Source organism: Silene latifolia, chromosome 7 (genome assembly GCF_048544455.1).
Source record: "Silene latifolia isolate original U9 population chromosome 7, ASM4854445v1, whole genome shotgun sequence".
Classification (NCBI taxonomy): Eukaryota; Viridiplantae; Streptophyta; class Magnoliopsida; order Caryophyllales; family Caryophyllaceae; genus Silene; species Silene latifolia.
This window is the reverse complement of record NC_133532.1, coordinates 23,940,803-23,967,098: the sequence shown is the minus strand read 5'-3', so window position 1 is coordinate 23,967,098 and position 26,296 is coordinate 23,940,803. Positions and strand designations below refer to the sequence as shown.

Genomic DNA, 26,296 nt, shown 5'->3' with positions numbered 1-26,296 from the left:
AAATAAATCATTAAGGTGACCAATCACACACAATGAGATTAATAACTAAGCAAGACGATTAAATACCCATTAATCAACTCATCATTCTTTGTACAACCCAACCTCCAACAAATAAGACTACTCACTAAACATGTATAAGACAATACTAATTAAACAACCCACAAATAATAACATGAAAATAAACATAGCTAAGACAATAAAAATTAGAACTTTAAACGAAATTACCAACTAAAATTGGGATAAACATGAAAGTGAAATAAATGTTATAAAAGAGAAAAAAGAAAGAAATGATACCAACTATGAATTAAATTAAGCATGATAGTGATAAATCTTGAAAATCGATTACAAAATACTTGAACTTTTGATTAAAGGAAGATTTAGGAGGGAGGAATATTTACTAAATATTTACTAAATTTGTGATCCGTCTTAGCATGCGTATATTGACATAATGAACTTTCAAAAATTATTGTCTTATATCACGTGATCTAAACTAGGAAATAATACAATAATTTATAGACGTAACGCATTCAAGATTAGTAAATATTAATCAAGCTCTTAGCAAATTTACTGATAAGATTACTTAAAATTCTGGATTAATATAATCCGTCTCTAATACACATCCTTCTTGAATCTCCTATTTACTAAAAGAATAGGTGGATCTAAAATTTTTCCCTCCAAAAAGCATCTTCTTAAATAAGGAAGATAATTATAATTAAATCCATTTACTAATAAGGAAAATAATAATTACTATATTTCATTTCATTAAATTATATTTTCATTAATATTAATCTTTTCATCAAAGTATATTATTTTACTAAATTCTAAGCTATATTCTCTTAATTAAAATATAAATAAAATTAATGCAAAACTATGATTTACTACATATTTTATTGATGTTATTATTTGAGAATGACTTGACCCATAGGCCATATTACGTATTAAAAAAAGTGTAAATTGCTATTATTACTTTCGTGACAAAAAAATTAAGAGAATTTAAAAATTAAGATCATTAGCTTTGTGGTATAAATTTTTTTTTTTTTTTCAAATACATTTCACCACATTACTCATTGCTCTTGATTAATTGTTTAGTTACAACTTTTTTTTCCTCAAAGCAAAATACAAGACGAGAAATATTATCAATTAATGAGATAACACTATTATACAATTAATTTATTAAAAAGAAAAAAAAACTTTATATACCATGACGAGAATTATGAACAAGGAATGATATATATAGCACTATTATATAAGTAATTTATTAAAAAAATAAAAAACTCTATATATACTGTGCATTTATTGCACAGAGTCTAAACTAGTTAAAGACGATTTTACTATTAAAATCATAAAGAATAAGAGAGGAAATAATGTGGGTTGTATTTTCCTAACTACTACTCCCTCCGTACCAGTCCAAAGGTAACACTAGCCTAAAGTGTCCGTACCAATCCAAAGGTAACATACTATAAATGGACTGAAAATTGACAATAATACCCTTATTTCCTTCTTATATTTACATAAATACCAACTTGTGGCCCACACACCAACCCAACATTAAACCCACTGAACTCATTGATCACTTACACCAACCCAACATTTAACCCAATTAAATCCAATAACTATACCCACCCACCCATTAACCTTTCCCTCCAAAAACCCTAATCATCCCAACCATCTCCCATTTTCTCGAAACTTCTCTCTCTCTCTCTCTTCTCTCTGTCTAAAACCTCTGTCGTTCTCCACAAACCCTAATCATCTGTCGTTGTCTTTCTCCTACTTCTTTACCTCTTTATGGATCTAACTCCCTCTTTTCTTCATATTGCATCTGTAAGTCATCAATTCTAAATCTCATTATTCTGCGATTATGTCATTTAAAAAGCTTCAAATTTGTCCTGAATCTCAAACTTGTTCCATCAAGAACAATAGTAAAGCTCCATCTTACCATGATTCTCTGGAGCATTTGTTATTCATACCCGGTGTTGGGCATGTTGCCCTTAATTCTTATTCCGGTTATGGATCACTTTGAAATTCTAATGTTGACGATGATACTGAGGCTACATCGGCTTTATATGGTGAGTCAAATACAATCGTTCCTGATTCTATCACTGAGGATGTCTTTGATTATTGTGAGAAATTTGGTACAAGTGTTGATGTTGATGCATGTGTTGATAATGGGAGGATTTTCCTGAAAACTGGTAGATCTGGTGATTTGTCACCAAGTTCTAAGAAGTTCAACAAATTTTGTGCGAATTTCTTAGAAAAGAAGAGGAAAAGAAAGGAGGAACAGATGAGGAAAATAGAGGAGGAAAAGAAAGGTAAATGTAAAAAACCCGTCCTTTAAATATTGGTTTCTGTTTTATTTATTGTTTTTAGTATAAAAATTAGAGCTTTTTTTTTTTTTATCCTGTGTAAGTACTGATACAGTCCCCCTTTTGTTTTGAAGGTATTCCTGTCTTTGTCAGTGAGGAAGTTGTTGATTATGTTGATTTGTCACCAAAATCAAAGAAGTCCAACAATTTTTATGCTAGGCGCTTAGAAAAGATGAAATGTGGTAAAAAGGAGGTTCATTTCTCAATCTCCATGTGTTATCAATTATGTTATATAGGTCGTTGGGTTTTGTGAAATCTGTGTCTCAGATCAACTGTGAACTCATGTCTGTTGTGTTGCCTGTTGAAATCTTATTTAAATCCACAAGTCTTAAAATTCATTTGTGAAATCATGTCTGTTGAATTCTTACTTAAATCCGCAAGTCTTGCTATTCAACTGTGAAATTATGTCTCTGATTTTTGTGTTGTTGTGTCACTGTGTTTGTCTTGCTTTGTTCATGTTTTAATTTAATAGTCACTGTGTTAAATTCAACTGTGTTTGTCTTGCTGTGTTCATGACATCTTCCATGTTCATTTTGTGCTCATGACATCTTCTGTTTTCACTCTGTTTCAATTTAATAGTCATTGTGTTAAATTCAACTAGTGTTGTGTTCATGACATCTTCTGTGTTCACTCTGTTTTGCACACAAATTCAGTAGTCTCAATGTTATTCTCTTCTCTTTTCTGTTGGTCCTTGTGGTGCCACCCAATGATGAACACTTTGAGGGTATTTGATGCTGTTAAATGCTGTATTACCCTATATAATGACCAGTTCATGCCACCCCAATCTTAGATTGGTTAAGGAGGCATGAACTGGAAGCATCTGTAAGCTCAATGATGAGAGAGTTCTTACTCCTTGAGAGCTTATTTTGTGACCCAATGAAACATTTTGTAAGAGTCTAAGTTCATTCAACTAGTGTCTTAACCCTATGTGTAAATGTTTACCTTATGCCACCCCAATCTTAGATTGGTTTAGGAGGCATTAAATGAACAAATTTAAGCTCAATAATGAGAGGGTCTTAGTCCCTGAGAGCTTAAGTTGCTGCTGTCAACAATGATGTGGTATTGTTGTATGATCTTCTAAACGAGGAATGATTATATTCAACCACCAAGTAGCCAATTGAACATTAATTGAACTTAAGTGAAAGTCTTAACATTTTATGTGAATAAGTAAAACATTTTTGGATTTCATTACACATGATTACATACGATTTCATTAACCCAAAATTAAACCCACTGATCATTGACTAAGATGTTTAGGTAGTTAACATGCAGAACAATGTAACAATTGTTCTGATAATGTTTCCTATCTAAACATCAAACCAAAACAGATCTCCTACATCATCCACTTCTGCTACTTTAATCATCTGAAGCATCTCCTCTTCCTCTGGAACATTTTCATGTACTGTAAATAATTGAGCTACTCCCTCTCGTAGCTCATTCAGAGAACTGTCATACTCATTTGTATCCAAATATTCTAAACATTCCCTCACTAAATTTGCATCAACTGTGAGATTTGTTAGGAGCATTCCTTGTCTTAATAGTGACTCCTTGCTCATATGAGGTATCTTGAAGTCATTGTGTCCCCTACATTTCATAATTTCCACCTGACTGATTGTAGAGTAAGATAATTGAAGTTAAACTTCATTGATTTATGATCTATAAAAGCTGTCATAACAATATTCACTAATTCATCAACTGTAGAGGCAACTTCATGAGTCTGAAATGTTTGTAAAGACCTAAAAAATCCTAAATCATTTATTTCAAATCAGGACTATTAGGTGGTTGAAAAACAAGGTGAATATCAAAACCATCTGAGGTGGAAGCAGCCCTAAAATCTGGGCCAAGGTCAGAAATATGTGGTCTTGCATTATCTTGTTGAATGAATATGGTCTTACTTGCATTAGGAGGCCACTTTGCCTTGATTGCTGGAAGTATTTTCTGAATGATGCAATCTTTTATAACTTGTCTTGTAATGGATTCAACTGCCTTTGTCATTATTGTGCCTGCCTCCATATGTTTTGATTTCCTTGCTGCTGGCACATGTTCAATGAAAGGCCATACTCTTATTTTCCCATAAAAAAGAAGGTCACCATTTTCTCCATAAACTGGCATGGCCACAGCACACATGAATATGACTTTGGTTATGTACCTCTTTGATTGACATGAACGATATGGTTCATCTTCACATGGAACGATGTAGTAAGTATCCGTCATTGTTGTTAGGTAAAACTACTTCTCGTCAATGTGAATTTGACGTGATATATCTTTGAATTTGATGAGATTTTGACCAATGTCTCATAAATTGAGGTAACTGAAAACAAAAGCCTTTGCATTTTATTTGAATCTGTCAAGGCTGGGTGTATTGGGTTGCTATGTCTTTTTAATTCACCTTTTTCGACCCAACATTGGACCGTACCATGTCCAACTTTTAGTTTTTTTGTCTATTTTATGAATTGATGAACGGTTCTTGAATGGCAAGCTCTTTATCATCTCAATATTGATAGGCATTTTTGGTTTATTTGTGTTGCCAACCGATGTGATGGTAAGTGGATTGCTTTCTCAGCTAAGATCTTCTCTTTCTCTTTACTCCACCATAACCAAATCGTCTTCCGAGTGACGGACCATTTGGCTGCCGCTTCAGAAATTTTTCCTTTAAAAGGGACACCTTTGGCTGAATTAGCCAACAAAAAAATGAGATTTCATCCTTTTCATCAATTGTTAAGTTGATTTTTCCCATTAATAATGTGTTTTTTTCTACTGACTCTTTTGTTGGTTTTTTTCAGGTTAAGTAAAAAAGGATGATGGTTTTTGGTGGTGAAAAGGAAGATGAAGATAAGGAGAAAAAATAGAGAAGTTGGTTATTGTGTAGTTTTGCACTAACGTATAGGTGTAATATTTGATTAACGGTGTAATATGTGATGTAATAAGTGATGTAATAGTGTGGTGTGGTACGTTTAAAAAGGAAAGGCGCCAAAATCAAAATATGGCCAAACATTTCCCACGCACTTAGATGTTGGTGTAGTGTTTAGGCAAGTGGGTAGTTTGTTTATGGGATTGATTAACTTTCTACTTAATGTTAATAGTCCTTGTGTATATTTTGGCATTTTCAGCTTGCTTTCCTCTTTTGCCCCCACTTTTACCCTCTTTTCTTGGTTTCCCCAATTTTACCATGTTACCTTTGAATTGATATGGAGGGAGTATAATATAGTAGAATAAGAAATTGTAGAGAGAACTTAGAGTAAAATGAGAAAATAGATAAAGATAGGGGGGGGTGAATTAATGGTTATCCATTACTAATGAGGTATATAGTACATAGATGATGAGTTTATCAACGCTCTAATTACATATAACTTTGGCACGAAATCCTAGACTAATCTCGGAGATAGATATTATTATTTTATTATTTAGAAGTATAATTTCAGAATAAGTATTTTATTAGTTTATTTCCTAATTGCTTACCAGTAAGAATAGGGCAATTGACAGCTTTTATCGTTTTAGGAAAGTTCGTTTTAGGTATATCATGGCTGTCGTTTTTAGTCGGTTATTACTCCTATATAAGGAGATCTTTGTATTATTATTTACAACGTGATATTAAAAAGAAAACCCTAGTTCTTGTTGTGTGCAATTGCTGACGCGTTCGTTCCAAACTTGGTTGGACACAAGAGAAGGAGAGAAGGATATCTATAAACTAGCCCGCATAAGAGACCAGAAGACGAGGGATATTGGGAGAGTTAGGTGTGTGAAAGATATGAACGACAAAGTTCTGGTTCAGGATAACGAAATAAAGGCTAGATGAAGTTCTTACTTTGATACTTTATTCAAGGGACATTAGGAGCAAGGTTTTGGGGATGTACAAGTAACACCAAACATGGTTAATCGGGAATTTGTGCGTAGAATACAAAAGAGCGAAGTTAGAAAGGCGTTAAGGAAGATGGGATCAAAGAAAGCAGAGGGACCGGATGGTATACCCATAGAAGTTTGGAGGTGCTTAGGGGAGAGAGGAATCGAATGGCTAACCATGCTCTTCAACAAGATTTGGAGGAGCAACAAGATGCCATCAGTTTGGAGGAGAAGCACTCTTGTCCCTTTGTATAAGAATAAAGGTGATGTTCAAGAGTGCTCTAATTACCGGGAAATTAAACTTATGAGTCATACGATGAAGTTATTGGAGCGGATAATGGAGCAAAGGCTTAGGAAATGTGTACACATCTCGGATAACCAATTTGGATTTATGCCTGGGAGATCGACTATGATGCGATTTTTATCATGAGACAGTTGATAGAACACCGGTCATCGGGACAAGAAGAGAGACCTGCATATGGTTTTTATTGACTTGAAAAAGGCATATGATATGGTATCGAGAGAAGTACTTTGGTGGGCTTTGGCGAGAAAGGGTGTCTCTCGAAAATATATTGACCTCATGTATGAGGGGGTTAGTGCAAGTGTTCGCACTAATGTTGGGAGAATGGAAGAATTTTTCCCATTATCACTGGAGTGCATCAAGGTTCCGCGCTTAGTCCGTTTCTCTTTGCTATAGTTATGGATGAGTTGACAAGGGATATTTAGGACGACATCCCTTGGTGTCAGGGGCGGCCAATAGTATTCTGAGGCCCTGTTCCAAATGTTATATAAAGGCCCATGTTATAATCGTCTCATATTTTTCGGGTTATATGCAATCATAATTTTTGATGTATTTTATGAAGACCCTTGTCATAAACATCTCATAATTTCCACGCCTTACGAATGCAGACATAATAGTATTTGGTGCCTTTAGTACTTGGCAGCGGCGTAGTATTAAATTATAAATTATCGAGTATTTGAAATTTAAAAGCGAAATTTATTAGGCATGTTGAACTAATAAAATCCAGAAACATTATACGGCGTATCATCGTAATGCATTTAAGATATATAAACAAATCATATTATTGATGTATTCTTCCATTTAGCTCGATTATTACCATTTTTTTTTGTAAAATAATACTCCCTTCATTCAACTCCACACTAACACTATCTAATTTGCACAAGTTTTAAGAAAGAAATAAACAATGAATAAAAGTACAATAGGTTTATGAAAAATCTGCTTTATTAGTTGAAAAGTAGATTGGATTACCAATACAATTAGGGATTAAACTTCCCACCAAAAATTACAAGTGTTTAAAAAGCCCACCAAATGAGCTGTTTTTTTCAGTTTCCCCCCAAAAAACATCAACTCACAATTTGCATATGGATAAACCTGTCTTAGTTAAGTACTGAAACTGCTTACACCACAAATTTTTACACCACAAATTTTTACAGCTTCTCTAACAGAGAATCAAATACAGTCTGAAAAAAAAAGTTCTCCAAAAAAATTACAGTCCTTCAACCATAAATTACAAAACTAAAAGTTAAAAATTACACAATCTTCAATCAATGGGTGACAAATGCCTCTCTGAAGATTCCAGGCATGAAGTGGCAATCTATTTGCTTCAGCAATCGAAACAAGGGAAGCTCACCCGTGGTGATATGAAGGAAGCTGCTCTCAGGTTTGGTGTGAAGAACAAAACTATCTCAAACATTTGGAAACTTGCAAAAGTAACAAGGGAAGTGGGTCAAGCATTAGATGTCAAGAGCAAAAGAATGGGTAACAAGAATAGGAAAAGACTACTACCTGATGTTGAACATATAAAAACATTGGAATGGGGTCAAAAAGACACTATGGAAAGAGTCTAAAAAAATACAGGAGTAAGTATTGGGACAGTCCACTCTTGGGTATGCCAAGGTTTATTAAAACCACATTCAAGCCCACTCCATCCTCACCTCACGGATGCAAACAAGTACCAAAGGCTAAAACATGCTTTGAAGTGCTTAATAGTTAAACATGTTGCAGCAGATTTTGTAGATCTTAATGCAATGCCAATCACAAAAATAAAATTTCTAGAAATGAGCCATATAATCCACATGGATGAGAAGTGGTTTTACATTTCTTATGATGGTCACAAATTTTATGTGGTTGACGGGGAAGAGCTACCATATAGGAGTTGTCAATCCAAGAGGTATATCACAAAAGTTATGTTTATGTGTGCAGTATGTAGACCTATTTATTCAGAGGATGGGGAGTTGTTATTTGATGGGAAAATTGGAATGTTCCCTTTCACAAAACAGCAACCAGCAACAAGGTCAAGTAGAAACAGGCCAAGGGGTACAATGGAGACAAAGCCTATTGACTCTATTACAAAACAAGTAACAAGAGAATGCATCATAGAACAAGTCATACCAGCTATCAAGACAAAGTGGCCTGAAGGAGCAAGTAAAAACATTTACATTCAACAAGATAATGCAAGGCCTCACATAAAGAACAATGACCCAGAATTCATGGCAGTTGCAAATTCAGAAGGTTTCAATATTCAGCTAATTTTTCAACCTCCTAACTCACCAGATTTAAATGTTAATGATCTTGGTTATTTTAGAGCATTACAAGCCTTACACTCCAAAGAAGCAGCCAAATCAGTTGATGAATTAGTCAATTCAGTCATGCAAGCATATGTTGATTATGATCATTACAAACTCAACAAGGTTTTCCTAACACTTCTGTCAGTAATGGTTGCGATAATGAAAGCTAAAGGTCATAATGACTTTGCAATTCCCCACATGGGTAAGGATCATCTTGCTGCCCTTGGTATACAACAACAACATCAGAGCCTTAATCCCAAAATGATTTGGGGTCGGCTGACATGAATCATCCTTTCGAACCGTCCATGGGTGAACGCACGCCTCAAAATGCGAATAAAAAAAGGGAAGATGAAAAACAAAAAGGGAGAATGAAAATGTAATGGAAAGTCAAGTTGAACTTAGGGGTTTTAAAATCAAATTCCGTCTTTCTTTTATAAAAACTTAAAATTTAAATCGAGAGAAAAGATTAAAACGATTTTTAAAAACCGAAATAGAGTTAAGGATCCGGAATGAACCAGGTAAAATCTATAAGAAAGTGGTTGTTGAAAAAGTGTGTAATAAAGGCGAGAAAAATAAATAAATTAATTTCTTTAATTACCAAGAAATTGGTTGCTGCCCTTGGTATATTACCAAGAAATTTGGAGGTTAATGAAGAACTGGTCAGGGAAAGTATTGGGTTTTTACAAGAGATAGGTCAAACAGAAGGCCTAGAGTACTTGATGGGTGAATTAGGAATGAATTAGGTCAAACAATGTTATGTGAATAGTTGTTTAGAATATCTAAGTAATGAATTAGGATGTCCAATTTTTATGACATTTGTTTACAGTATAAACATTTCTATATTAAGATATGTTTAACATGTAATCAAATTATGAACAATGTAATGCAAGACGTTCTAATGCAATGAAACTTTTGAAATGTATGTGAAGAATGCAATGTTTAGTTCAAAGCTTTAAGTTAACTTCAGTTTTAAGTTAAATTAAACATCAACTCTCAGGCCTAATTGGCCTCATTATTGAGTTGTGTCAAGTCTTAAGCCTTCCTACACACACAAATGAAGGTTGATCATGTTTAACACACAGTCAGACATTCATTTATAGACCATGTGGTGGCTTAAAAACTTCAACAAAATGGCCACTATGGTACTGTCAATGCATAAAATCTAAAGTGCTCTCAAACCATTAAGGTTTCATCATCACTGAGCCACATAACTCTCAGGCCTAATAGGCCTCATCATTGAATTATGTTAAGTGGTAATGCCTCCTACACACACACCCATAGAAGGTAGACCATGCTATGTCCACAAAAAAACAGTAATCAACCAGGCAACAACAGACAGTGCTCTCAAACCATTAAGGTGGTGATATCATGGAGCTATTACTGCAATTTAAATGGACAAGCACACACACTCATTCAATGGTAGACCATGTGGTGACTTTACTACTTCAAATTATGGCCATTTAGGATTAACAAGTGTTTCAAATTTTTGTAGCTCTCAAACCAGTAAGGTATTTATATCATTGAGCCAACTCTCAGTCCATAATGGACTTCACTGAGGTAGAAACAGGCAACATAACTGATGTGGCTAAAGTCGTATTACCAAATCAAAGTAAAACTATCTCAGGACTAACAAGAATAGCTAGCGATAAGACAGGTATCGAATCCACAGGGAGGCGGTAAAAGCTAGTCTAAGAGTATTTAAACTGTCTAGAAGTAACCAATTTCGGGGGTTTTGCTTTGAGTTGATTCTAACAAACTAATTGCAATAAATAAAGGATGAATAACAATATTATTAAAAGTCTAGGAATTAGGTTCACTAGGTCAATCAGTCGGGGATTATCAATCAATTACTAAATCTATCAAGTTGTTTAAGGTCATAAGATCGGTCGACTCCATTATGCCCTTTAGATCGATTCTAACATGCGGTCGCTATGATTAGATACTTTCTATTTGATTATCGCAGCCTATATCAATTCTAACCCGGTCGGCGATAGGATCGATTCGCTACACTAATTAATAACTCAGGCCTCAAGTGATTAACTAGAAGAATTACAACAATCAAACAACAACTTTAATGATATATCAATAGCAACTAATTGATTTTCCCTTCTTGATTAACCTAGATCCCCTTCATCCTAGATGAGGGGATTAGCTACTCATGATTATAATAACAACAACAAACATGATTAAAGATGAAAACATAATTGCAAGATGAAAACAATAATTGAAGAACATAAAATAATGATTTAATTAAAGAGGAAAGATTAGTACCATACAAAAGGAAGATTAGGGTTCTTAAGAGAGTTTTCCAAAGAATACTTAGCAAAATATAACGTAGGTTAACAATAAAACCCGAGTCTTTAATTTATAACAAAAGATTAACGTTTTAGGAAATTCCGGAAATAAACCCGCTGAGAAAGGATCCTCGATCGAGTCGAGGTGACTCGATCGAGGATTTACCGCGCCGATCGAGTCAAGCAGTGACTCGATCGAGGAACTAGCTCACATGTTCCTTCTTCTCTTCTTTGACTTCTAGTCTTCATGATTCCTCGTTTCCCGTGCCATGCTTCGTGTATTCTTCTATGCCGTCTCCGCCATGCTAATCTTAGCTTGATCATACTCATAACAGTCATTTCGCATCAAAACACAAAATAGCGGCAGATTTACAATTCATTGAAATAAAGCATATAAATGATATAATAGGCACGAAACGGTATAAAGGGAGCTATAAAAGTATATATGAAAGTGATACATCAAACTCCCCAAACCAAACCTTTGCTTGTCCTCAAGCAAAGCAGTCAGACCAAACAAAGAACAACAAACATATGGTGAATGAATAACTCGAGCAAATGTCTAGGCACATACAAGACTCAAATTGTCCATATCTATAACAAAGTAATGACCGATGTTGTGCTAATAAAACAAATTCAAAAAGCACGGGTAATAGACTCACGCAGCTCTTACTCAAGATGTGACATGATACCGAGACTCAACCAAACACTTTTCAACCTTGCAAGACCATTTTGTCGGATTCTCGCGGTTTCACTCATGCACTCATAATGGGTGATTTATGTAAGATAGAAAGAAATAAGACACTCACTCAACTTATGAGATATGCATGCAATCTAATGTGATAAGAGATTCTCCTACTAATACGCATTCACGAAACAGACCAAGTACATGTATCGTGACGTAAATGGTGGTAAAGTGGCATGGGTATAGAAGTGGCTTGTGCAAAAGCACGTATGGATATGTGGGGCTCAGACGGTAGTCGCAGCTCTAGACCAATAGCCAAAACTAATAAGTAATAAATCAAACATCCAACTGGAGAAATAATCTCAACTTTGACAACATATGAGAGAAATGTAAAGGCTCTCCAAATGTGCATTAGACTCCAGTAATTACCACACACGACCTCCTAACAAAACTGAATGAAGCATACATTTTTTCTCTTCTTTTCTCTTTTGAATCTTTTCTTTTTTTTTCGAAACTTTTTCTTCTTCTTTTTTTCTCTTTTTTTTTTTCTTTTTTTTTTTTTTTTTTTCTCTTTTCTTTCTTTCGAGACTTTCATTTTTTTTTCTAGCTGCTTCATAATACTTCTCTTTTTCAACATAAGAGGTCACACAATTGTTACAAAAAGATAGCTACTACCCACATGACAAATAAAGTCCCAACCCAACCAAAGTAGCTATAACAATAAGGCTCAAGCAATCATGATCGTCCCGAAAAAGGTAGGCAAATTCTAGAATGTAGCTAAGAAATAGGATATAAAATGGCTACATGGTTCAAACGGGCTAACAAAACTGGGTAATGTAAGGCTTATTTGAACAATGAGAATCGCCTATCCACATGTACTTAATCAAATGAACGCGCAAAAGCTAAGAAACTAATGTCACACTTATGCGCTTTGATATTACATATACCACAAGGAGACCACACTCATTAGCCTAAATAACAATGAGACCGGTTTATTAATGTTCCCGGCCTAGGAAGCTCTAAAGACTTCAGAAATTTAAGTGGTTTACCAACAAAATAAAGTCAAGTCTACTCGGCATAAGGCATATTGTGACGGTCAAGACTTGAGTAAAGAGCTTTGTTCATCATAGCTAACAGGTCAAAACAACGTACATGGACAACTAAATGAGACTCAAATGCAAAGACAAAGCAAGTTATCATCATTGCTATACAATTCACCATGACTCGACTCAAAATAAACAAAAGTAAACAAAAGACATGTTTTTGGATTTTCTAATTTTTCAATTTTTTTTGAAATTTTTTTTTTCACACAATAATAAATAAAAGCACACAACGGAATAAACACACTCCCCAAACCTAAATGTCACAAAGTGTCCTCATTGTGACGCCTCTACAAAGATAACAATCACACGAAAAACCAAAGAACCTATAGGACACTACTAATAAAGGAAAGAGGGTAAAAAGAAATGCAATAAAACAAAACAAGAAAGATAATACCAAATTTGTAATGCAAGAGCCTCCCCAAACCAAATGAAAAGAGAGGGATGTAGTGACCACCGTCACTCTGGCTCCGAAGCATCATCAAAATCATCAATATCAAAGCATATAAGGACATAAGCTCGGGATCGGAACGGCATCATGCGCCACGGCCTCTACTACCACGAGTGGGTCTCCTAACACGGCTGCGACCACGAGTGCCTCCAAAGATGAGCGTGCAGCGGTGGAAGTAGAAGCAAAAAAGCGGCCGAATGGGCCTCTCTCGGGAACAAGGGATGCCGATGTCCTCCCGAAAATGTAGTAGGTGAGAGGGGCGGACTGGAGTGTAGAAAGGACGGCCTAATGCACCAAACTCGGTGCTAAACTGTCCAAACTCAGTAGGAGTCACTCCGTAAAGATGAAACACACTACTGTCGTCACCGGGAGTAGTGTAGTAAGAAGGTGACACACCGCCATACCGTCCCCAAAGCTAAAGTCATAGCCTCCATCCGTTCCCACATCCTTCTCTCTGTCAAAGCGGTGTTGATGCCAGATGCATCCTCACTTCCCGTTCAACGACGGATCAAAATGGTAACACTGGAGCATAGCCTTTGAAGTGGGATAGGCGGAAGGAGGTGGAGGAGGAGCGGCCGGTAGGAACCAGCGGATGGGTAGTGGGTGCACGACGTCTCCGGCGCCGCCGGTGGTGGTGGTAGTGCTAGACCCGGGAAAAGTAACCAAAAGATCCTCGAATCGGATAAGTAACGGGTGGGGGTCGCACCACAGCCGTACTCTCCTCGAGGGGGTCAACGAGTGGCAAACGGGCGCAAGGAAGAAGCATGTACGACTCACCTCGGACCCTCCAAAGAATGGTCCTTCCCATTCTTAATATCAATATAGGAAATGTCATAGCGAAGGTGGTCATCATCAACAATCAATAATAGTCGGCCATGGGCTCATATGGGTCATCACCCTCAAAGTCACAAATGACCTAGCAATCTTGGTGATAAGAGCACCACAATCGAGGTTCCCGTACCTCCCAATCGCCCTATCAAATGCTTGAACACACAAGAGCTGGGGAGAATTGAATGTCTCCTCCCTAAAAGGATTCAAGTAACTATCAAGTATTAAGACCTCAATAGTGGAGGTCTTGCTCTTATCGATCCGACCATACAAAAAAATAACTCGGATACCTCAAAAACAGACGAAGACAAACGTGTTGGACATCTAACAAAGCCATAGCACCGACGTCCGCATCCATATAACCAGTAAAACAATGGAAAATAACGAACGGCGGACAACCCACCAACACCATACAAGTCCCCTTCAAAGATGCTTATCCAACTCCAAGATTTCAGAAATACGGCCAAAGGTTAAAGACCGTTCAACATTAAGCAAACAAAATCGATTAGGTGATCACCGGGGAAATAAGTATCGAGCTCGAAATTCAAGAGTTAGGGCAGGGTAAGATAACTCGTGGAGCGTGAAAAGACCCTACAACCCGATTTCATTAAACATGCCAAACATAATGTCGTCTATCTTCAAAGTGTGCAAAATTTTCCTATCAACACATCGAGTGGCACTCATAGACTTGGATAACAGATACACAAACCTCTGTCATTCGCACTTTGTCACGAAATTCGATAAACGGATAATCGTCTAAGGGAGACAAATCATCCTCTCAAGACACACCTCCTCAGAATTACTTCGGGTTGTTGAACCGGTGCTCTCCTTTCTCTAGTCCGCTTATTTCCTTGCCTGGAAGTCGACATTATCTACATAAGAGCAAGTAGAAAATTAAACTCCAACAATGTCAGAAAACAGTCCCGGTTTTGGCACTCATGGGTCCGAAAAAACAATTTTTAAGACTCCAAATGACAATGAAAGCATCCAAAAACTTAGGGGAACATGAGTATGTATCAAATATTGAAGATTCCTAGCAATAGAATACAATTCTAACCAATTTAATGCAAAATTTCTACCCGGATTTTGAAGAACCCTAATTCCCAAATTAGCAAATTAGGCATGAATTTCAACATGTAAGGGGCTAGAAAGCAAGGAAATAGCAATTGTATACTAGCAATGGAAGATTGAATACAATAAACTCAAGATTTAAGCAAGAAAAATCCAAATTTTCGAGACATACAAAGACCAAATCGCGACTTACCTTGGTAGTTTAAGCAATAGAATGGAGAAAATAAGCACAAGAGAATGATTCAATCAAGTAATAAGCAGGAAAGCACAAATTGTAAGTGAGTTTTGATGATGATTGATGAAGAAAATAGAGAGAATGAGTAGTAGAGGAGGAAGTATGCAGGGATTATGTCGAAAAAGGAAGAAGGAAAGTGAAGGAAATGAGAGCAATTAAACACAAAACCGGCAAAAACAAAACGCGAACGGGTTTATTTTGGTTCCTCGATCGAGTCGCAATGACTCGATCGAGGATCCAATTTCAGGACTACCCAACTCTCGCTTTAAACTTTTCTTAATTCTCGCTCAGTTCCTCGATCGAGTCGCAATGACTCGATCGAAGCGATAGGTTCCTCGATCGAGTCGCACCGACTCGATCGAGGAAGTAGTCTGGGGCTCCTTTCTTCGTCGTTTGTTACTCATAGCTTCAAATCCCGTCAAAATTCCTGCAAAAGACACTTGAAATCATATCAAGTACCCTCTCCTCGCCTCTCAAAGTTCAAAGAAACATAAAAACAAAAGCAATACGCGAATTTAAATCCTAATTACAAACTAATGATTTACAAAATCCGAGCCGCCTCTCGGTAGGGGTGGTTTTTTTTTGCGGTCCCGCACGACCGTAATTCTTCATCAATGAGAAGAATCAATGGGGAAGAGGTCAAGAGCCTCTATGATCCCCACGAAAGCACCTTCATAGTACGTTTTCAAGCGTTGCCCATTCACTTTGAAGGTCTTTCCGTGTCGAATGCAGATGTAATCGACCCAAATTTGTTCACATCAAGAATAAATGAACGGTCCGGACCATCTACTCTTCAATTTACCTGGAAACAAGCGCAAACGAGAGTTAAACAAGAGAACTTTCTCACCAACATGAAATTCTCTTTGCAAGATATGCTTGTCATGCCACTTCTTCGTCCGCTCCTTGTATACTTGAGCACCATCATAGGCATGCAAATAAATTCATCTAGCTCATTCAACTCGCATCAGTCGTTTCTCACCCGCCAAAGAGGGATCCATATTCAGCTCGTTAATGGCCCACATAGCCCTATACTCAAGCTCCACAGGTAAATGACAAGACTTGCCATAGACAAGTCGGTAAGGTGAGGTGCCAATCGGCGTTTTGAAGGCGATTTAAGCCCACAAAGTATCATCGAGCTTCCGACTCCAATCCTTTCTATTCTTGCTTACCACCTTTTCCAAGATATGTTTCAGCTCTCTGTTGGAAACTTCTACTTGTCCACTGGTTTGAGGATGATAAGCCAGTCCTCTTCGGTGTGTAACGCCATACTTCTTCATGAGAGAATTGAGATGACGCTCATTGAAATGCTTGCCTCCATCACCGATCACTGCGCGGGCACTCCAAACCGTGGAAAGATAGTCTTCAAAAGACTTAACAACAGATTTAGCATCACAAGTGGGGGTGGCAATTGCCTCCACCCATTTAGAAACATAATCTACTGCTACTAATATGTATTGGTTCCCAAAAGATGTAGGGAACGACCCTTGGTAATCAATGCCCCAAACATCAAAAATCTCTACTTCGGAAATTCCAGTTTGAGGCATCTCATGCCTTTGCGAGATATTGCCAGTTCTTTGACAAGCATCACAAGAACGAACAAAGTTAGTAGCATCCTTAAGGATAGTAGGCCAATAAAAACCCGATTGCATTACCATAGCAAATGTCCTAGAAGGACCATGATGACCACCATATGAAGAAGAGTGACAATGAGAAAGGATGGCATGTACCTCACCCTCTGGGATACATCGTCTGTATATACCATCAGCACACTCTCGGAACAGATAGGGATCGTCCCAGAAGTACCTTTTCACATCATGCATGAACCTCTTCTTCTGCTGATAAGATAAATCAAGATGAAGTGTACCTCCTACCAGATAGTTGGCATAATCTGCAAACCATGGGGTATTTGCAGCTACAGCTAGAAGATGGTCGTCTGGAAAAGAATCATCGATGGGCAAAATCTCTCTTCCTGAGAATCTCAATCTGGACAAATGATTCGCAACAACATTTTCAAAGACCGGACTTATCACGGATTTCCAAATCAAATTCTTGCAATAATAAAATCCATCTAATAAGTCTAGGTTTAGCCTCTTGTTTGGTTAATGATATTTTAAAGTCCGCATGGTCAAAGTGTACAATAACTTTAGAACCAACAAGATAAGCTCTAAATTTGTCTAAAGAATAGACAACTGCAAGAAGCTCCTTCTCTGTAGTAGCATAGTTGATTTGTGCATCGTCGAGAGTCTTGCTTGCATAATAAATGGCATGTAACACCTTGTCCTTTCGCTGCCCCAAAACAGCTCCAACTGCATAGTCACTGGCATCGCACATAATCTCAAAAGGAAGGCTCCAATCCGGAGATCGGATAATAGGAGCCGAGATAAGTGCTTGTTTGATCCTCACAAAGGCTTGAACACACTTGTCAAGAACACAAAAGGAGCATCTTTATGAAGAAGTCGAGTTAGAGGTTGAACAATTTTAGAAAAATCCTTTATAAAGCGGCGATAGAACCCTGCATGACCAAGAAAACTACGCACACTTTTAACATTAACCGGGTACGGGACGGAGTTGCTCAATTACCTCAACCTTAGCTTTATCCACTTGAATGCCCTTACCGACACCAAATGACCGAGTACCACTCCTTCAAGAACCATGAAGTGGCACTTTTCCCGATTGAGAACAAGGTTGCTCTCCTCACAAACTGCAAAAAACCTTAGTCAAGTTTCTCAAGCAAACATCAAAATCGCACCATATACACTGAAATCATCCATAAAGACTTCCATGATAGACTCTATGTAATCGGAAAATATGGCCATCATACAACGCTGAAAGGTAGCAGGGCATTACATAAACCAAAGGGCATCCTCCTATAAGCAAATACACCATATGGACAAGTGAAAGTGGTCTTTTCCCGATCCTCGGGATGAATGGGTAATCAAAGAAACCGGAGTAGCCATCTAGGTAAATGTAAAATAACTATGACATGCTAATCTCTCTAACATTTGGTCAATGTAAGGAAGTGGGAAATGGTCCTTTTTAGTGGCCGTGTTCAACTTCCTATAGTCAATGCACATCCTCCATCTTGTGACAAGTCTAGTAGCAATCAATTCATTTTTATCATTCTTTACTACTTTGTAGTACCTCCTTCTTAGGTACAACTTGGACAGATCGACCCATTTAGAATCGAAATAGAGAAAATAATACCAAAGATCAAGTAATTTCTGTACCTCTTTTCTTACCACCTCCTGCATAGGAGGATTTAGTCGTCTCTGACCTTGTGCACTAGGCTTGTGGCCTTCTTCCAAGTGAATTCTATGCATACAAAAGTCAGGACTAATACCTTTGAGATCGTCAATGCTATACCCAATTGCCTTTTTATGAGTTCTCAAAACAAATAACAAAGCGAGATAGTTGACCTTCATTTAGGTTAGCATTGACAATCACCGGATTCATCTCACAAATCATCAAGAAATTCATATTTGAGATGAGAGGGAAGGGTTTCAATTCGGGTTTCTTTACCTCGCTTACCTTAGGTGTGACACCCAAACTCGTATACCTTCGATGTGGGCATTCCTCTCCGTTAGAAGCTTCTCAATTCGATGAACTGGACTCCATGAACCCGTCTGATCACCGGATCGAAACCAGGGCAATCTCCGTGAGGATCCTGTCAAAACACATAGGAAGACACTCATCAATAGTAAAATCAACAACATCTATACTATGACAAGTCTCTTCTATCATGGGGTTTTTCAATGCTTTTTCTAAGTTGAAAATAATCGTGTCATCCCCCACAGCTAAGGTCAATCTCCCTTGCCTAACATCTATGACCGCCCCTGCAGTATGTAAGAACGGTCTGCCCAAGATGATAGGGATCTGGTTGTCTTCAGCCATGTCCATGACAACAAAATCAACGGGGATGAAAAACTTCCCTATTCGAACGGGAACATCCTCTAACACCCCCAGAGGGTGTTTAACAGTTCTATCGGCCATCTGCAGTGTCATATTAGTAATCACAACGGACCCATATTTAACTTTTTACAGATAGAATACGGCATAACACTGACACTAGCTCCCAAATCACAAAGAGCTTTACTAATAGAAAGATGACCAATTTGACAAGGGATAGAAAAACTTCCTGGATCCTTTAATTTCGGTGGTGAGTTAATTGGCAACATGGCACTGCACTTCTGAGTGTAAGCAATAGTTTCTACCGCGTCAAAGGATCTCTTCCTTGTCAAAATCTCCTTCATGAACTTTGCATAAGCCGGCACTTGAGTGATCAATTCAGTAAAAGGGACACTTACCTGTAGATTCTTCACGACCTCCATAAACTTACCGAGCTGCTTATCTAGCTTGGATTTTTGTTGTCGGTGAGGAAAAGGTAGAGAAATAGTTATGGGCTCGGCTTGCTTATCCTTAGAAACCACTTTTGAAACACCGTCGGCTGGCGATATTGGATCCTCGATCGAGTCAGGGGTGACTCGATCGAGCTGGGTGGATCCTCGATCGAGTCGCCTGTGACTCGGTCGAGAAACCTTTGCGTTCACTTTTTCGTCTTTTTTACTTTTATCGTCAGCTCGTGTTTCAACTTCGTCAGGCTCTTTCCCATCATCACTAAGCTCCAAATTACCCAATCCTTTGGGATGCATGTAAGGGACTTCATCAACAGTAATGGGCACTTCATTCTCAAGACTTTGCGGGTCGGGGTTCGTATAAAAAGTACCGCTCCTCACCGAATAACATTAGCTTGCTCATGAGCTTGCTTACCTTGAGGAGGAAGACCTACGGCCTGTTTTGATGGGTTTTGAAGTGCCATCTGAGCCACTTGATTATCTAGCATCTTGTTATGGGCAATCAACTCAGAAATATGAGCCGTCTGCTTCTGCTGCATTGACAAAGTTTGTTGCAAAAGATTGCGCAACTCTGCCATATCATTATTCGGAGCTTGTTGAGGAATTTGTTGAGGAGTTTGTTGAGGAGGTGCGATATTGATTGTTGAATTGCTGGCCTCCTTGATTTTGCCTTTGATATCCCCCTTGTTGCTGATTACCGCGATTGTTAGGAGGGATATAAGGATTCTTTTGCGGTTGTGATCACTGGGTTTTGCACATTCTGGCTAGACCATTGAAGGAATGGATGCTCCTTCGTTCTTTCATTATAGAAATTAGAGAAAGGTGTACCTTGTGCACCTTGTCCGTAAGCCCGAAAGGCGTTAACCCGCTCAAATGTGCTCATACAATCACCTGCACCATGACCATCTAAACCGCATCTAGCACAAGTCTCCTCTACTTGCCGACTCATAGCATGAACTCTCTTTTACTACCCAATGATTGGGTAGTCTTCATCTCAAAGAATCTGGCGAAATAGCCTCCACCGTGTCTTTGCCAAAGCACTATCAACCCCAAGACCTCGCGTGCTTCCCTAGATTTCCATACCTCGCGGTATGGGTAGCAATCTGATCAATCAACTTCCACGCGTCACCATCTAGTGTGTTATCTTGAAACCTCCCATTAGCAGATGAATCCAAAAGGGCACGATGATCGTCAAACAACCCGTTATAAAACTGGTTGCAAAGGAACCACTTTGGGAAACCATGATGGGAACGATCGAACTAAACGCTTGAAGCGAGTCCAAGCTTCGTTCAAATCTTCAAAGGGCCGCTTGCTTGAAACTAGTAATTTGATTCCTCAAAGCATTAGTCTTCTGAGGCGGGAAGTACCTCTTGTAGAAAGCAAGAGCCAAGGAATTCCATCTGCAACTCCTTCGTATCCATATCCATATCTCTTAACCACTCAGCCTCCATCTTTCGAGAGAAAGGAAAGAGCACCGCTTAACTTGTCTTGTGTCACTCCAACTGTTAATGGGATAGAACAAAAGAGAAGTGACAAACTTTTCCATATGCGTTGCGGGGTCCTCAACAAATGTCCCTCCGAACATGTTTCGTTCCACCAAATTAATGTAAGATGGCCGAATCTCGAATGTTCCATTGGTAGAAGTGGGCACTTGAAACCTTGTGGAATAGAATCTAAGGTTGGCTCGAGTGACCGGCTAGGGTAGACATGATGATAGTTTCAGGAACATGAGTTTCAGGAATAGGAATATCAGAGATAGGAATTTCTTCCTCTTCCTCTTCGTAGGACCGATCAATTTGTCTCTGTAGGGCTCGCCGTTTCGACGTCAAGTATACTCAAGTCTTCTACTTGACTCACTTCTTGATTAAATTTCCGTCTGTAGCGAAAAGTCTTCTCAGGTTCAGGATCAAAAGGAATAATCTCGGACCTATTAGACCTGGGCATAAACAGAACTAACAAGAAAGTGTGAGAACGGTCTCAAGGAACTGGGTTCCCTGAGACAAAAAGACAAAATAAACACAAAAAGACTAAACAATTGTTGCCTCCCCGGCAACGACGCCAAATTTGATGTGGCTAAAGTCGTATTACCAAATCAAAGTAAAACTATCTCAGGACTAACAAGAATAGCTAGCGATAAGACAGGTATCGAATCCACAGGGAGGCGGTAAAAGCTAGTCTAAGAGTATTTAAACTGTCTAGAAGTAACCAATTTCGGGGGTTTTGCTTTGAGTTGATTCTAACAAACTAATTGCAATAAATAAAGGATGAATAACAATATTATTAAAAGTCTAGGAATTAGGTTCACTAGGTCAATCAGTCGGGGATTATCAATCAATTACTAAATCTATCAAGTTGTTTAAGGTCATAAGATCGGTCGACTCCATTATGCCCTTTAGATCGATTCTAACATGCGGTCGCTATGATTAGATACTTTCTATTTGATTATCGCAGCCTATATCAATTCTAACCCGGTCGGCGATAGGATCGATTCGCTACACTAATTAATAACTCAGGCCTCAAGTGATTAACTAGAAGAATTACAACAATCAAACAACAACTTTAATGATATATCAATAGCAACTAATTGATTTTCCCTTCTTGATTAACCTAGATCCCCTTCATCCTAGATGAGGGGATTAGCTACTCATGATTATAATAACAACAACAAACATGATTAAAGATGAAAACATAATTGCAAGATGAAAACAATAATTGAAGAACATAAAATAATGATTTAATTAAAGAGGAAAGATTAGTACCATACAAAAGGAAGATTAGGGTTCTTAAGAGAGTTTTCCAAAGAATACTTAGCAAAATATAACGTAGGTTAACAATAAAACCCGAGTCTTTAATTTATAACAAAAGATTAACGTTTTAGGAAATTCGGAAATAAACCCGCTGAGAAAGGATCCTCGATCGAGTCGAGGTGACTCGATCGAGGACGGCTACGATCGAGTCGGCATGACTCGATCGAGGAACTAGCTCACAGGTTCCTTCTTCTCTTCTTTGACTTCTAGTCTTCATGATTCCTCGTTTCCCGTGCCATGCTTCGTGTATTCTTCTATGCCGTCTCCGCCATGCTAATCTTAGCTTGATCATACTCATAACGAGTCATTTCGCATCAAAACACAAAATAGCGGCAAGATTTACAATTCATTGAAATAAAGCATATAAATGATATAATAGGCACGAAACGGTATGTAAAACGGTATAAAGGGAGCTATAAAAGTATATATGAAAGTGATACATCAAACTCATCAGAAATCAACAGTCAGAAATCAACAGGTAGAAACAGGCAATATAGGGAAATGAAAGAAAAACTTGGCAGCAGTATGAAAATACAGAAATCAACAGAATAAATACAAATGAAGGTTGATCATGTTTAACCCACTGATTTCAATACAGAAACGAGTACATACATGCAAAAATCAAACCAGTCAAAAATGCAAAATACAGAAACGAGTACATACATGCAAAATTCAAACCAGTTGAAACAAAATTCATCACTCCAAAACAAATCAAACAAATTACAATTTACAGCAGCAAAAAAAAAAATGAAATCAAATCCTAAAAAATCAAACAAATTACAATTTCAGCAACAAATTACAATTTCAGCAACAAAATTCTCCCTTCATTTTACCACTAACAGCATACCATAAAAAGTGAAATCAAATCCTAACATTTTACTAAAAGCATACCATGAAATCAACACAATAACAAATCAAATCCTAACATATTCCTAACAGCACAGCACCAGCAGTAAAATAGATGAACGAAAAAAATCAAATATAAGAGAATGGGACAAGTACCTCCCTATTTTGGCTTCGAAGAATATTTTGCAAGCATTCTCCTCTCAAAGTTTTGAAGGCAACTGACTCCTCAACAAATCTGACAGTAACGTCGACAGTAGGAACGTCGACGGTCTCTTCGACCTTTAACCTCTTATTCTTCATATGTTCAGTGTATCTTGCAACGATGGCATCATATTTAATTGAGGCTGGTGATTGAGGCTCCATTACAAGTTTCAGAGGCGATCTCAGAGGAGATCGCCGAACATCATCAACCGGAGATCTACAAACATCATCAACAACAGCACCGACCTCAATCTCATGTTTCTCTTCATGGCGAGGCGTATAAGGAACACAGAAACCAAGATCGTCAAACTCAGTTTCCCCAACTTGAGTCCCTAAATCATCCGGACTCAAAGAATCAGGGACACAAGTTGTAGGAGGAGGTGAATTAGGAGGAGGTGACTCATTATGGTTAGGATTAGGTGAGTTAAGGACTGATTTCGATTCATCAAATTCATCATCTGATGAACCAAAACTGTACCAATCAAGAACGCATTGCAAGCACTCTTTGGAACAATCTGCATGTGGCTTTTTCATCATGGAAAAAGATGAAGATTGGAGAGTAATGGGGAAGGATCTAGAAGAGGGGAGTTGTGAAAGTTGAAACACAGATCTGAAAGTTTAGAGAGAAGAAAGTTGGAGGCGGCGTGTATTAGAGAGGGAGAGGATTGAGGGAGATTAGGGTTAATGGGGAAGGATCTGGAAGAGGGGAGTAAATGGGGAATGGGTTGTTGAGGGGATAGAGTAAATGTGGGTAGTTGAAGCATCGGATTTTTTGAACGGTTTTGGGGTATATGGGGGTGGGCCTCAGATTTTTTTGGCGGGAGTAATTAGTGGGTTGGATTGGGTTAGGGGAAATATTAGTGGGTTGGATTGGGTTAGGGTGGGTTTTGATGGAAAATTAGTGTGGGCCAACAATGACATTTTTTGTAAATATTGAGTTTTGATTAGGATAAAATGGGAATATTATTTGCCAAATAAGGAAAGTGGTAGTGTGGATTTGAATGGATGAAAATGGTATAGTGTTAGTGTGGAGTTGAATGGAGGGAGTAATTGATAAATAAGATTAAATCAAAAAATTGAAGTAATAAAATATTCGTAAGTGTTATTTTTTGAAATGGCATTTTCATGGTAAACAAATATATGAAAATTCTGAAGATAAAATAAATATATCGCCTATAATGTTGAACTAATGTAAAATGGTGGTTGCCATTTAACCCAAAAAAAAAAAAAAAAAAGAGGCTAGATATGGGAATAGAACCCGAGACCTTCTGCTATAAATTATTTTCCAATACTTTCCTCCTCACCAATACATCAACATAAGAATCACTAAACATCTTGTGCATCAATTACTCTTATATGTTTCTTATCCAGAGGAGGCCCCTATTGGGCTTGGGCCCCGATGCGGCGGGCCGAATTGACGGGCCCATGGCTGCCCCTGCTTGGTGTATGATGTTTGCGAATGATATTGTGTTGAATGATGAGACGAAAGAAGAGGTTGAAAGAAAGTTGGAACTGATGAGACGAATTAGGGGCAACATGCCCAACATCGGATATGGATAACAAATGCTTCAGAGAATCATGGTAAGATCGAGCTTTACTATTGTTCTTGATGAAACAAATTTGAGATTCAGGACAAATTTGGGGCTTTTTAAATGACGTAATCGCATAATAATGAGATTTAGCATTGATGACTTATAGATGCAGTATGAAGAAAGGAGAGAGTTAGATCCATAGAAGGGTAGAGAAGGAGGAGAAAGACAATGGCAGATGATTAGGGTTTGTGGAGAACAACAAAGGTTTTAGACAGAGAGAAGAAAGAGAGAGAAGTTTCGAGAAAATGGGAGATGGTTGGGATGATTAGGGTTTTGGAGGGAAAGGTTAATGGGTGGGTGGGTGGGTGGGTATAGTTATTGGGTTTAATTGGGTTGGTGTAAGTGATTAATGAGTTAAGTGGGTTTAATGGTGGGTTGTTGCGAGGCCACAAGTTTGTATTTATGTAAATATAAGGAGGAAATAAGGGTATTATTGTCAATTTTCAGTCCATTCATAGTATGTTACCTTTGGATTGGTACGGACACTTTATGCTAGTGTTACCTTTGGATTGGTACAAAGGGAGTATATATTATTATTTATATATACTCGTGCAACTTTGCACGATTTTTTTTTTGTGATGAACACCCGAAGGTATTAGCTATATAGATAAAGCATCAAACGTACAGCCTCAACCGCGGCCGGAGGCAAAGAGTTCGACCAAATACGTTTACCAACTAATCTAGGCTCGATATGCGCTAGAGCATGTGCCACACCATTATTGTTTCTACGAGTAAAAGACCAAACAATGGAACTAAACGAATTACAAAGAAATAAAATATCGTCAAGAACTTTATGAAAAAAACTCCGACCTTGCTGTTTCGTCTTCAACGCTTCCACCACATCCTGGCAATCGCTCTCCACCACCACTTGGAGGTGACCCCTCTGCTTAGCTTCCACCAGGCCATCGTAAACCGCCACTGCTTCAGCTATTCTTGGTTCCCAAACCTGTTCCTTCCACTCCGACAGGCCCCAAAGGACTTTCCCTTCCTCATCCCGACAGACCGCTCCCACACTAGCTCCTAACCCCTCCTTAGCTCCGGCATC

General features: G+C 38.0%; 1 protein-coding gene across 1 annotated transcript; it reads right to left on the bottom strand.

The window, feature by feature from the left end:
• Window positions 1-7,516: 7,516 nt before the first annotated feature.
• On the bottom strand, window positions 7,517-24,275 carry LOC141590967 (uncharacterized). Its single transcript, XM_074411470.1, has 2 exons — window positions 23,615-24,275; window positions 7,517-7,925 (listed from the first exon to the last, which is right to left on the bottom strand). Exons 1-2 carry the CDS (start codon window positions 24,194-24,196, stop codon window positions 7,911-7,913), a joined length of 597 nt encoding a protein of 198 aa, XP_074267571.1. The 5' UTR covers window positions 24,197-24,275; the 3' UTR covers window positions 7,517-7,910.
• Between the last annotated feature and the right edge of the window lie 2,021 nt (window positions 24,276-26,296).

Bases quoted from the DNA above. Each gene is read 5' to 3' on its own strand.
- LOC141590967 (XM_074411470.1), bottom strand. From the start codon at position 24,196: ATGATGAAAAAGCCACATGCAGATTGTTCCAAAGAGTGCTTGCAATGC.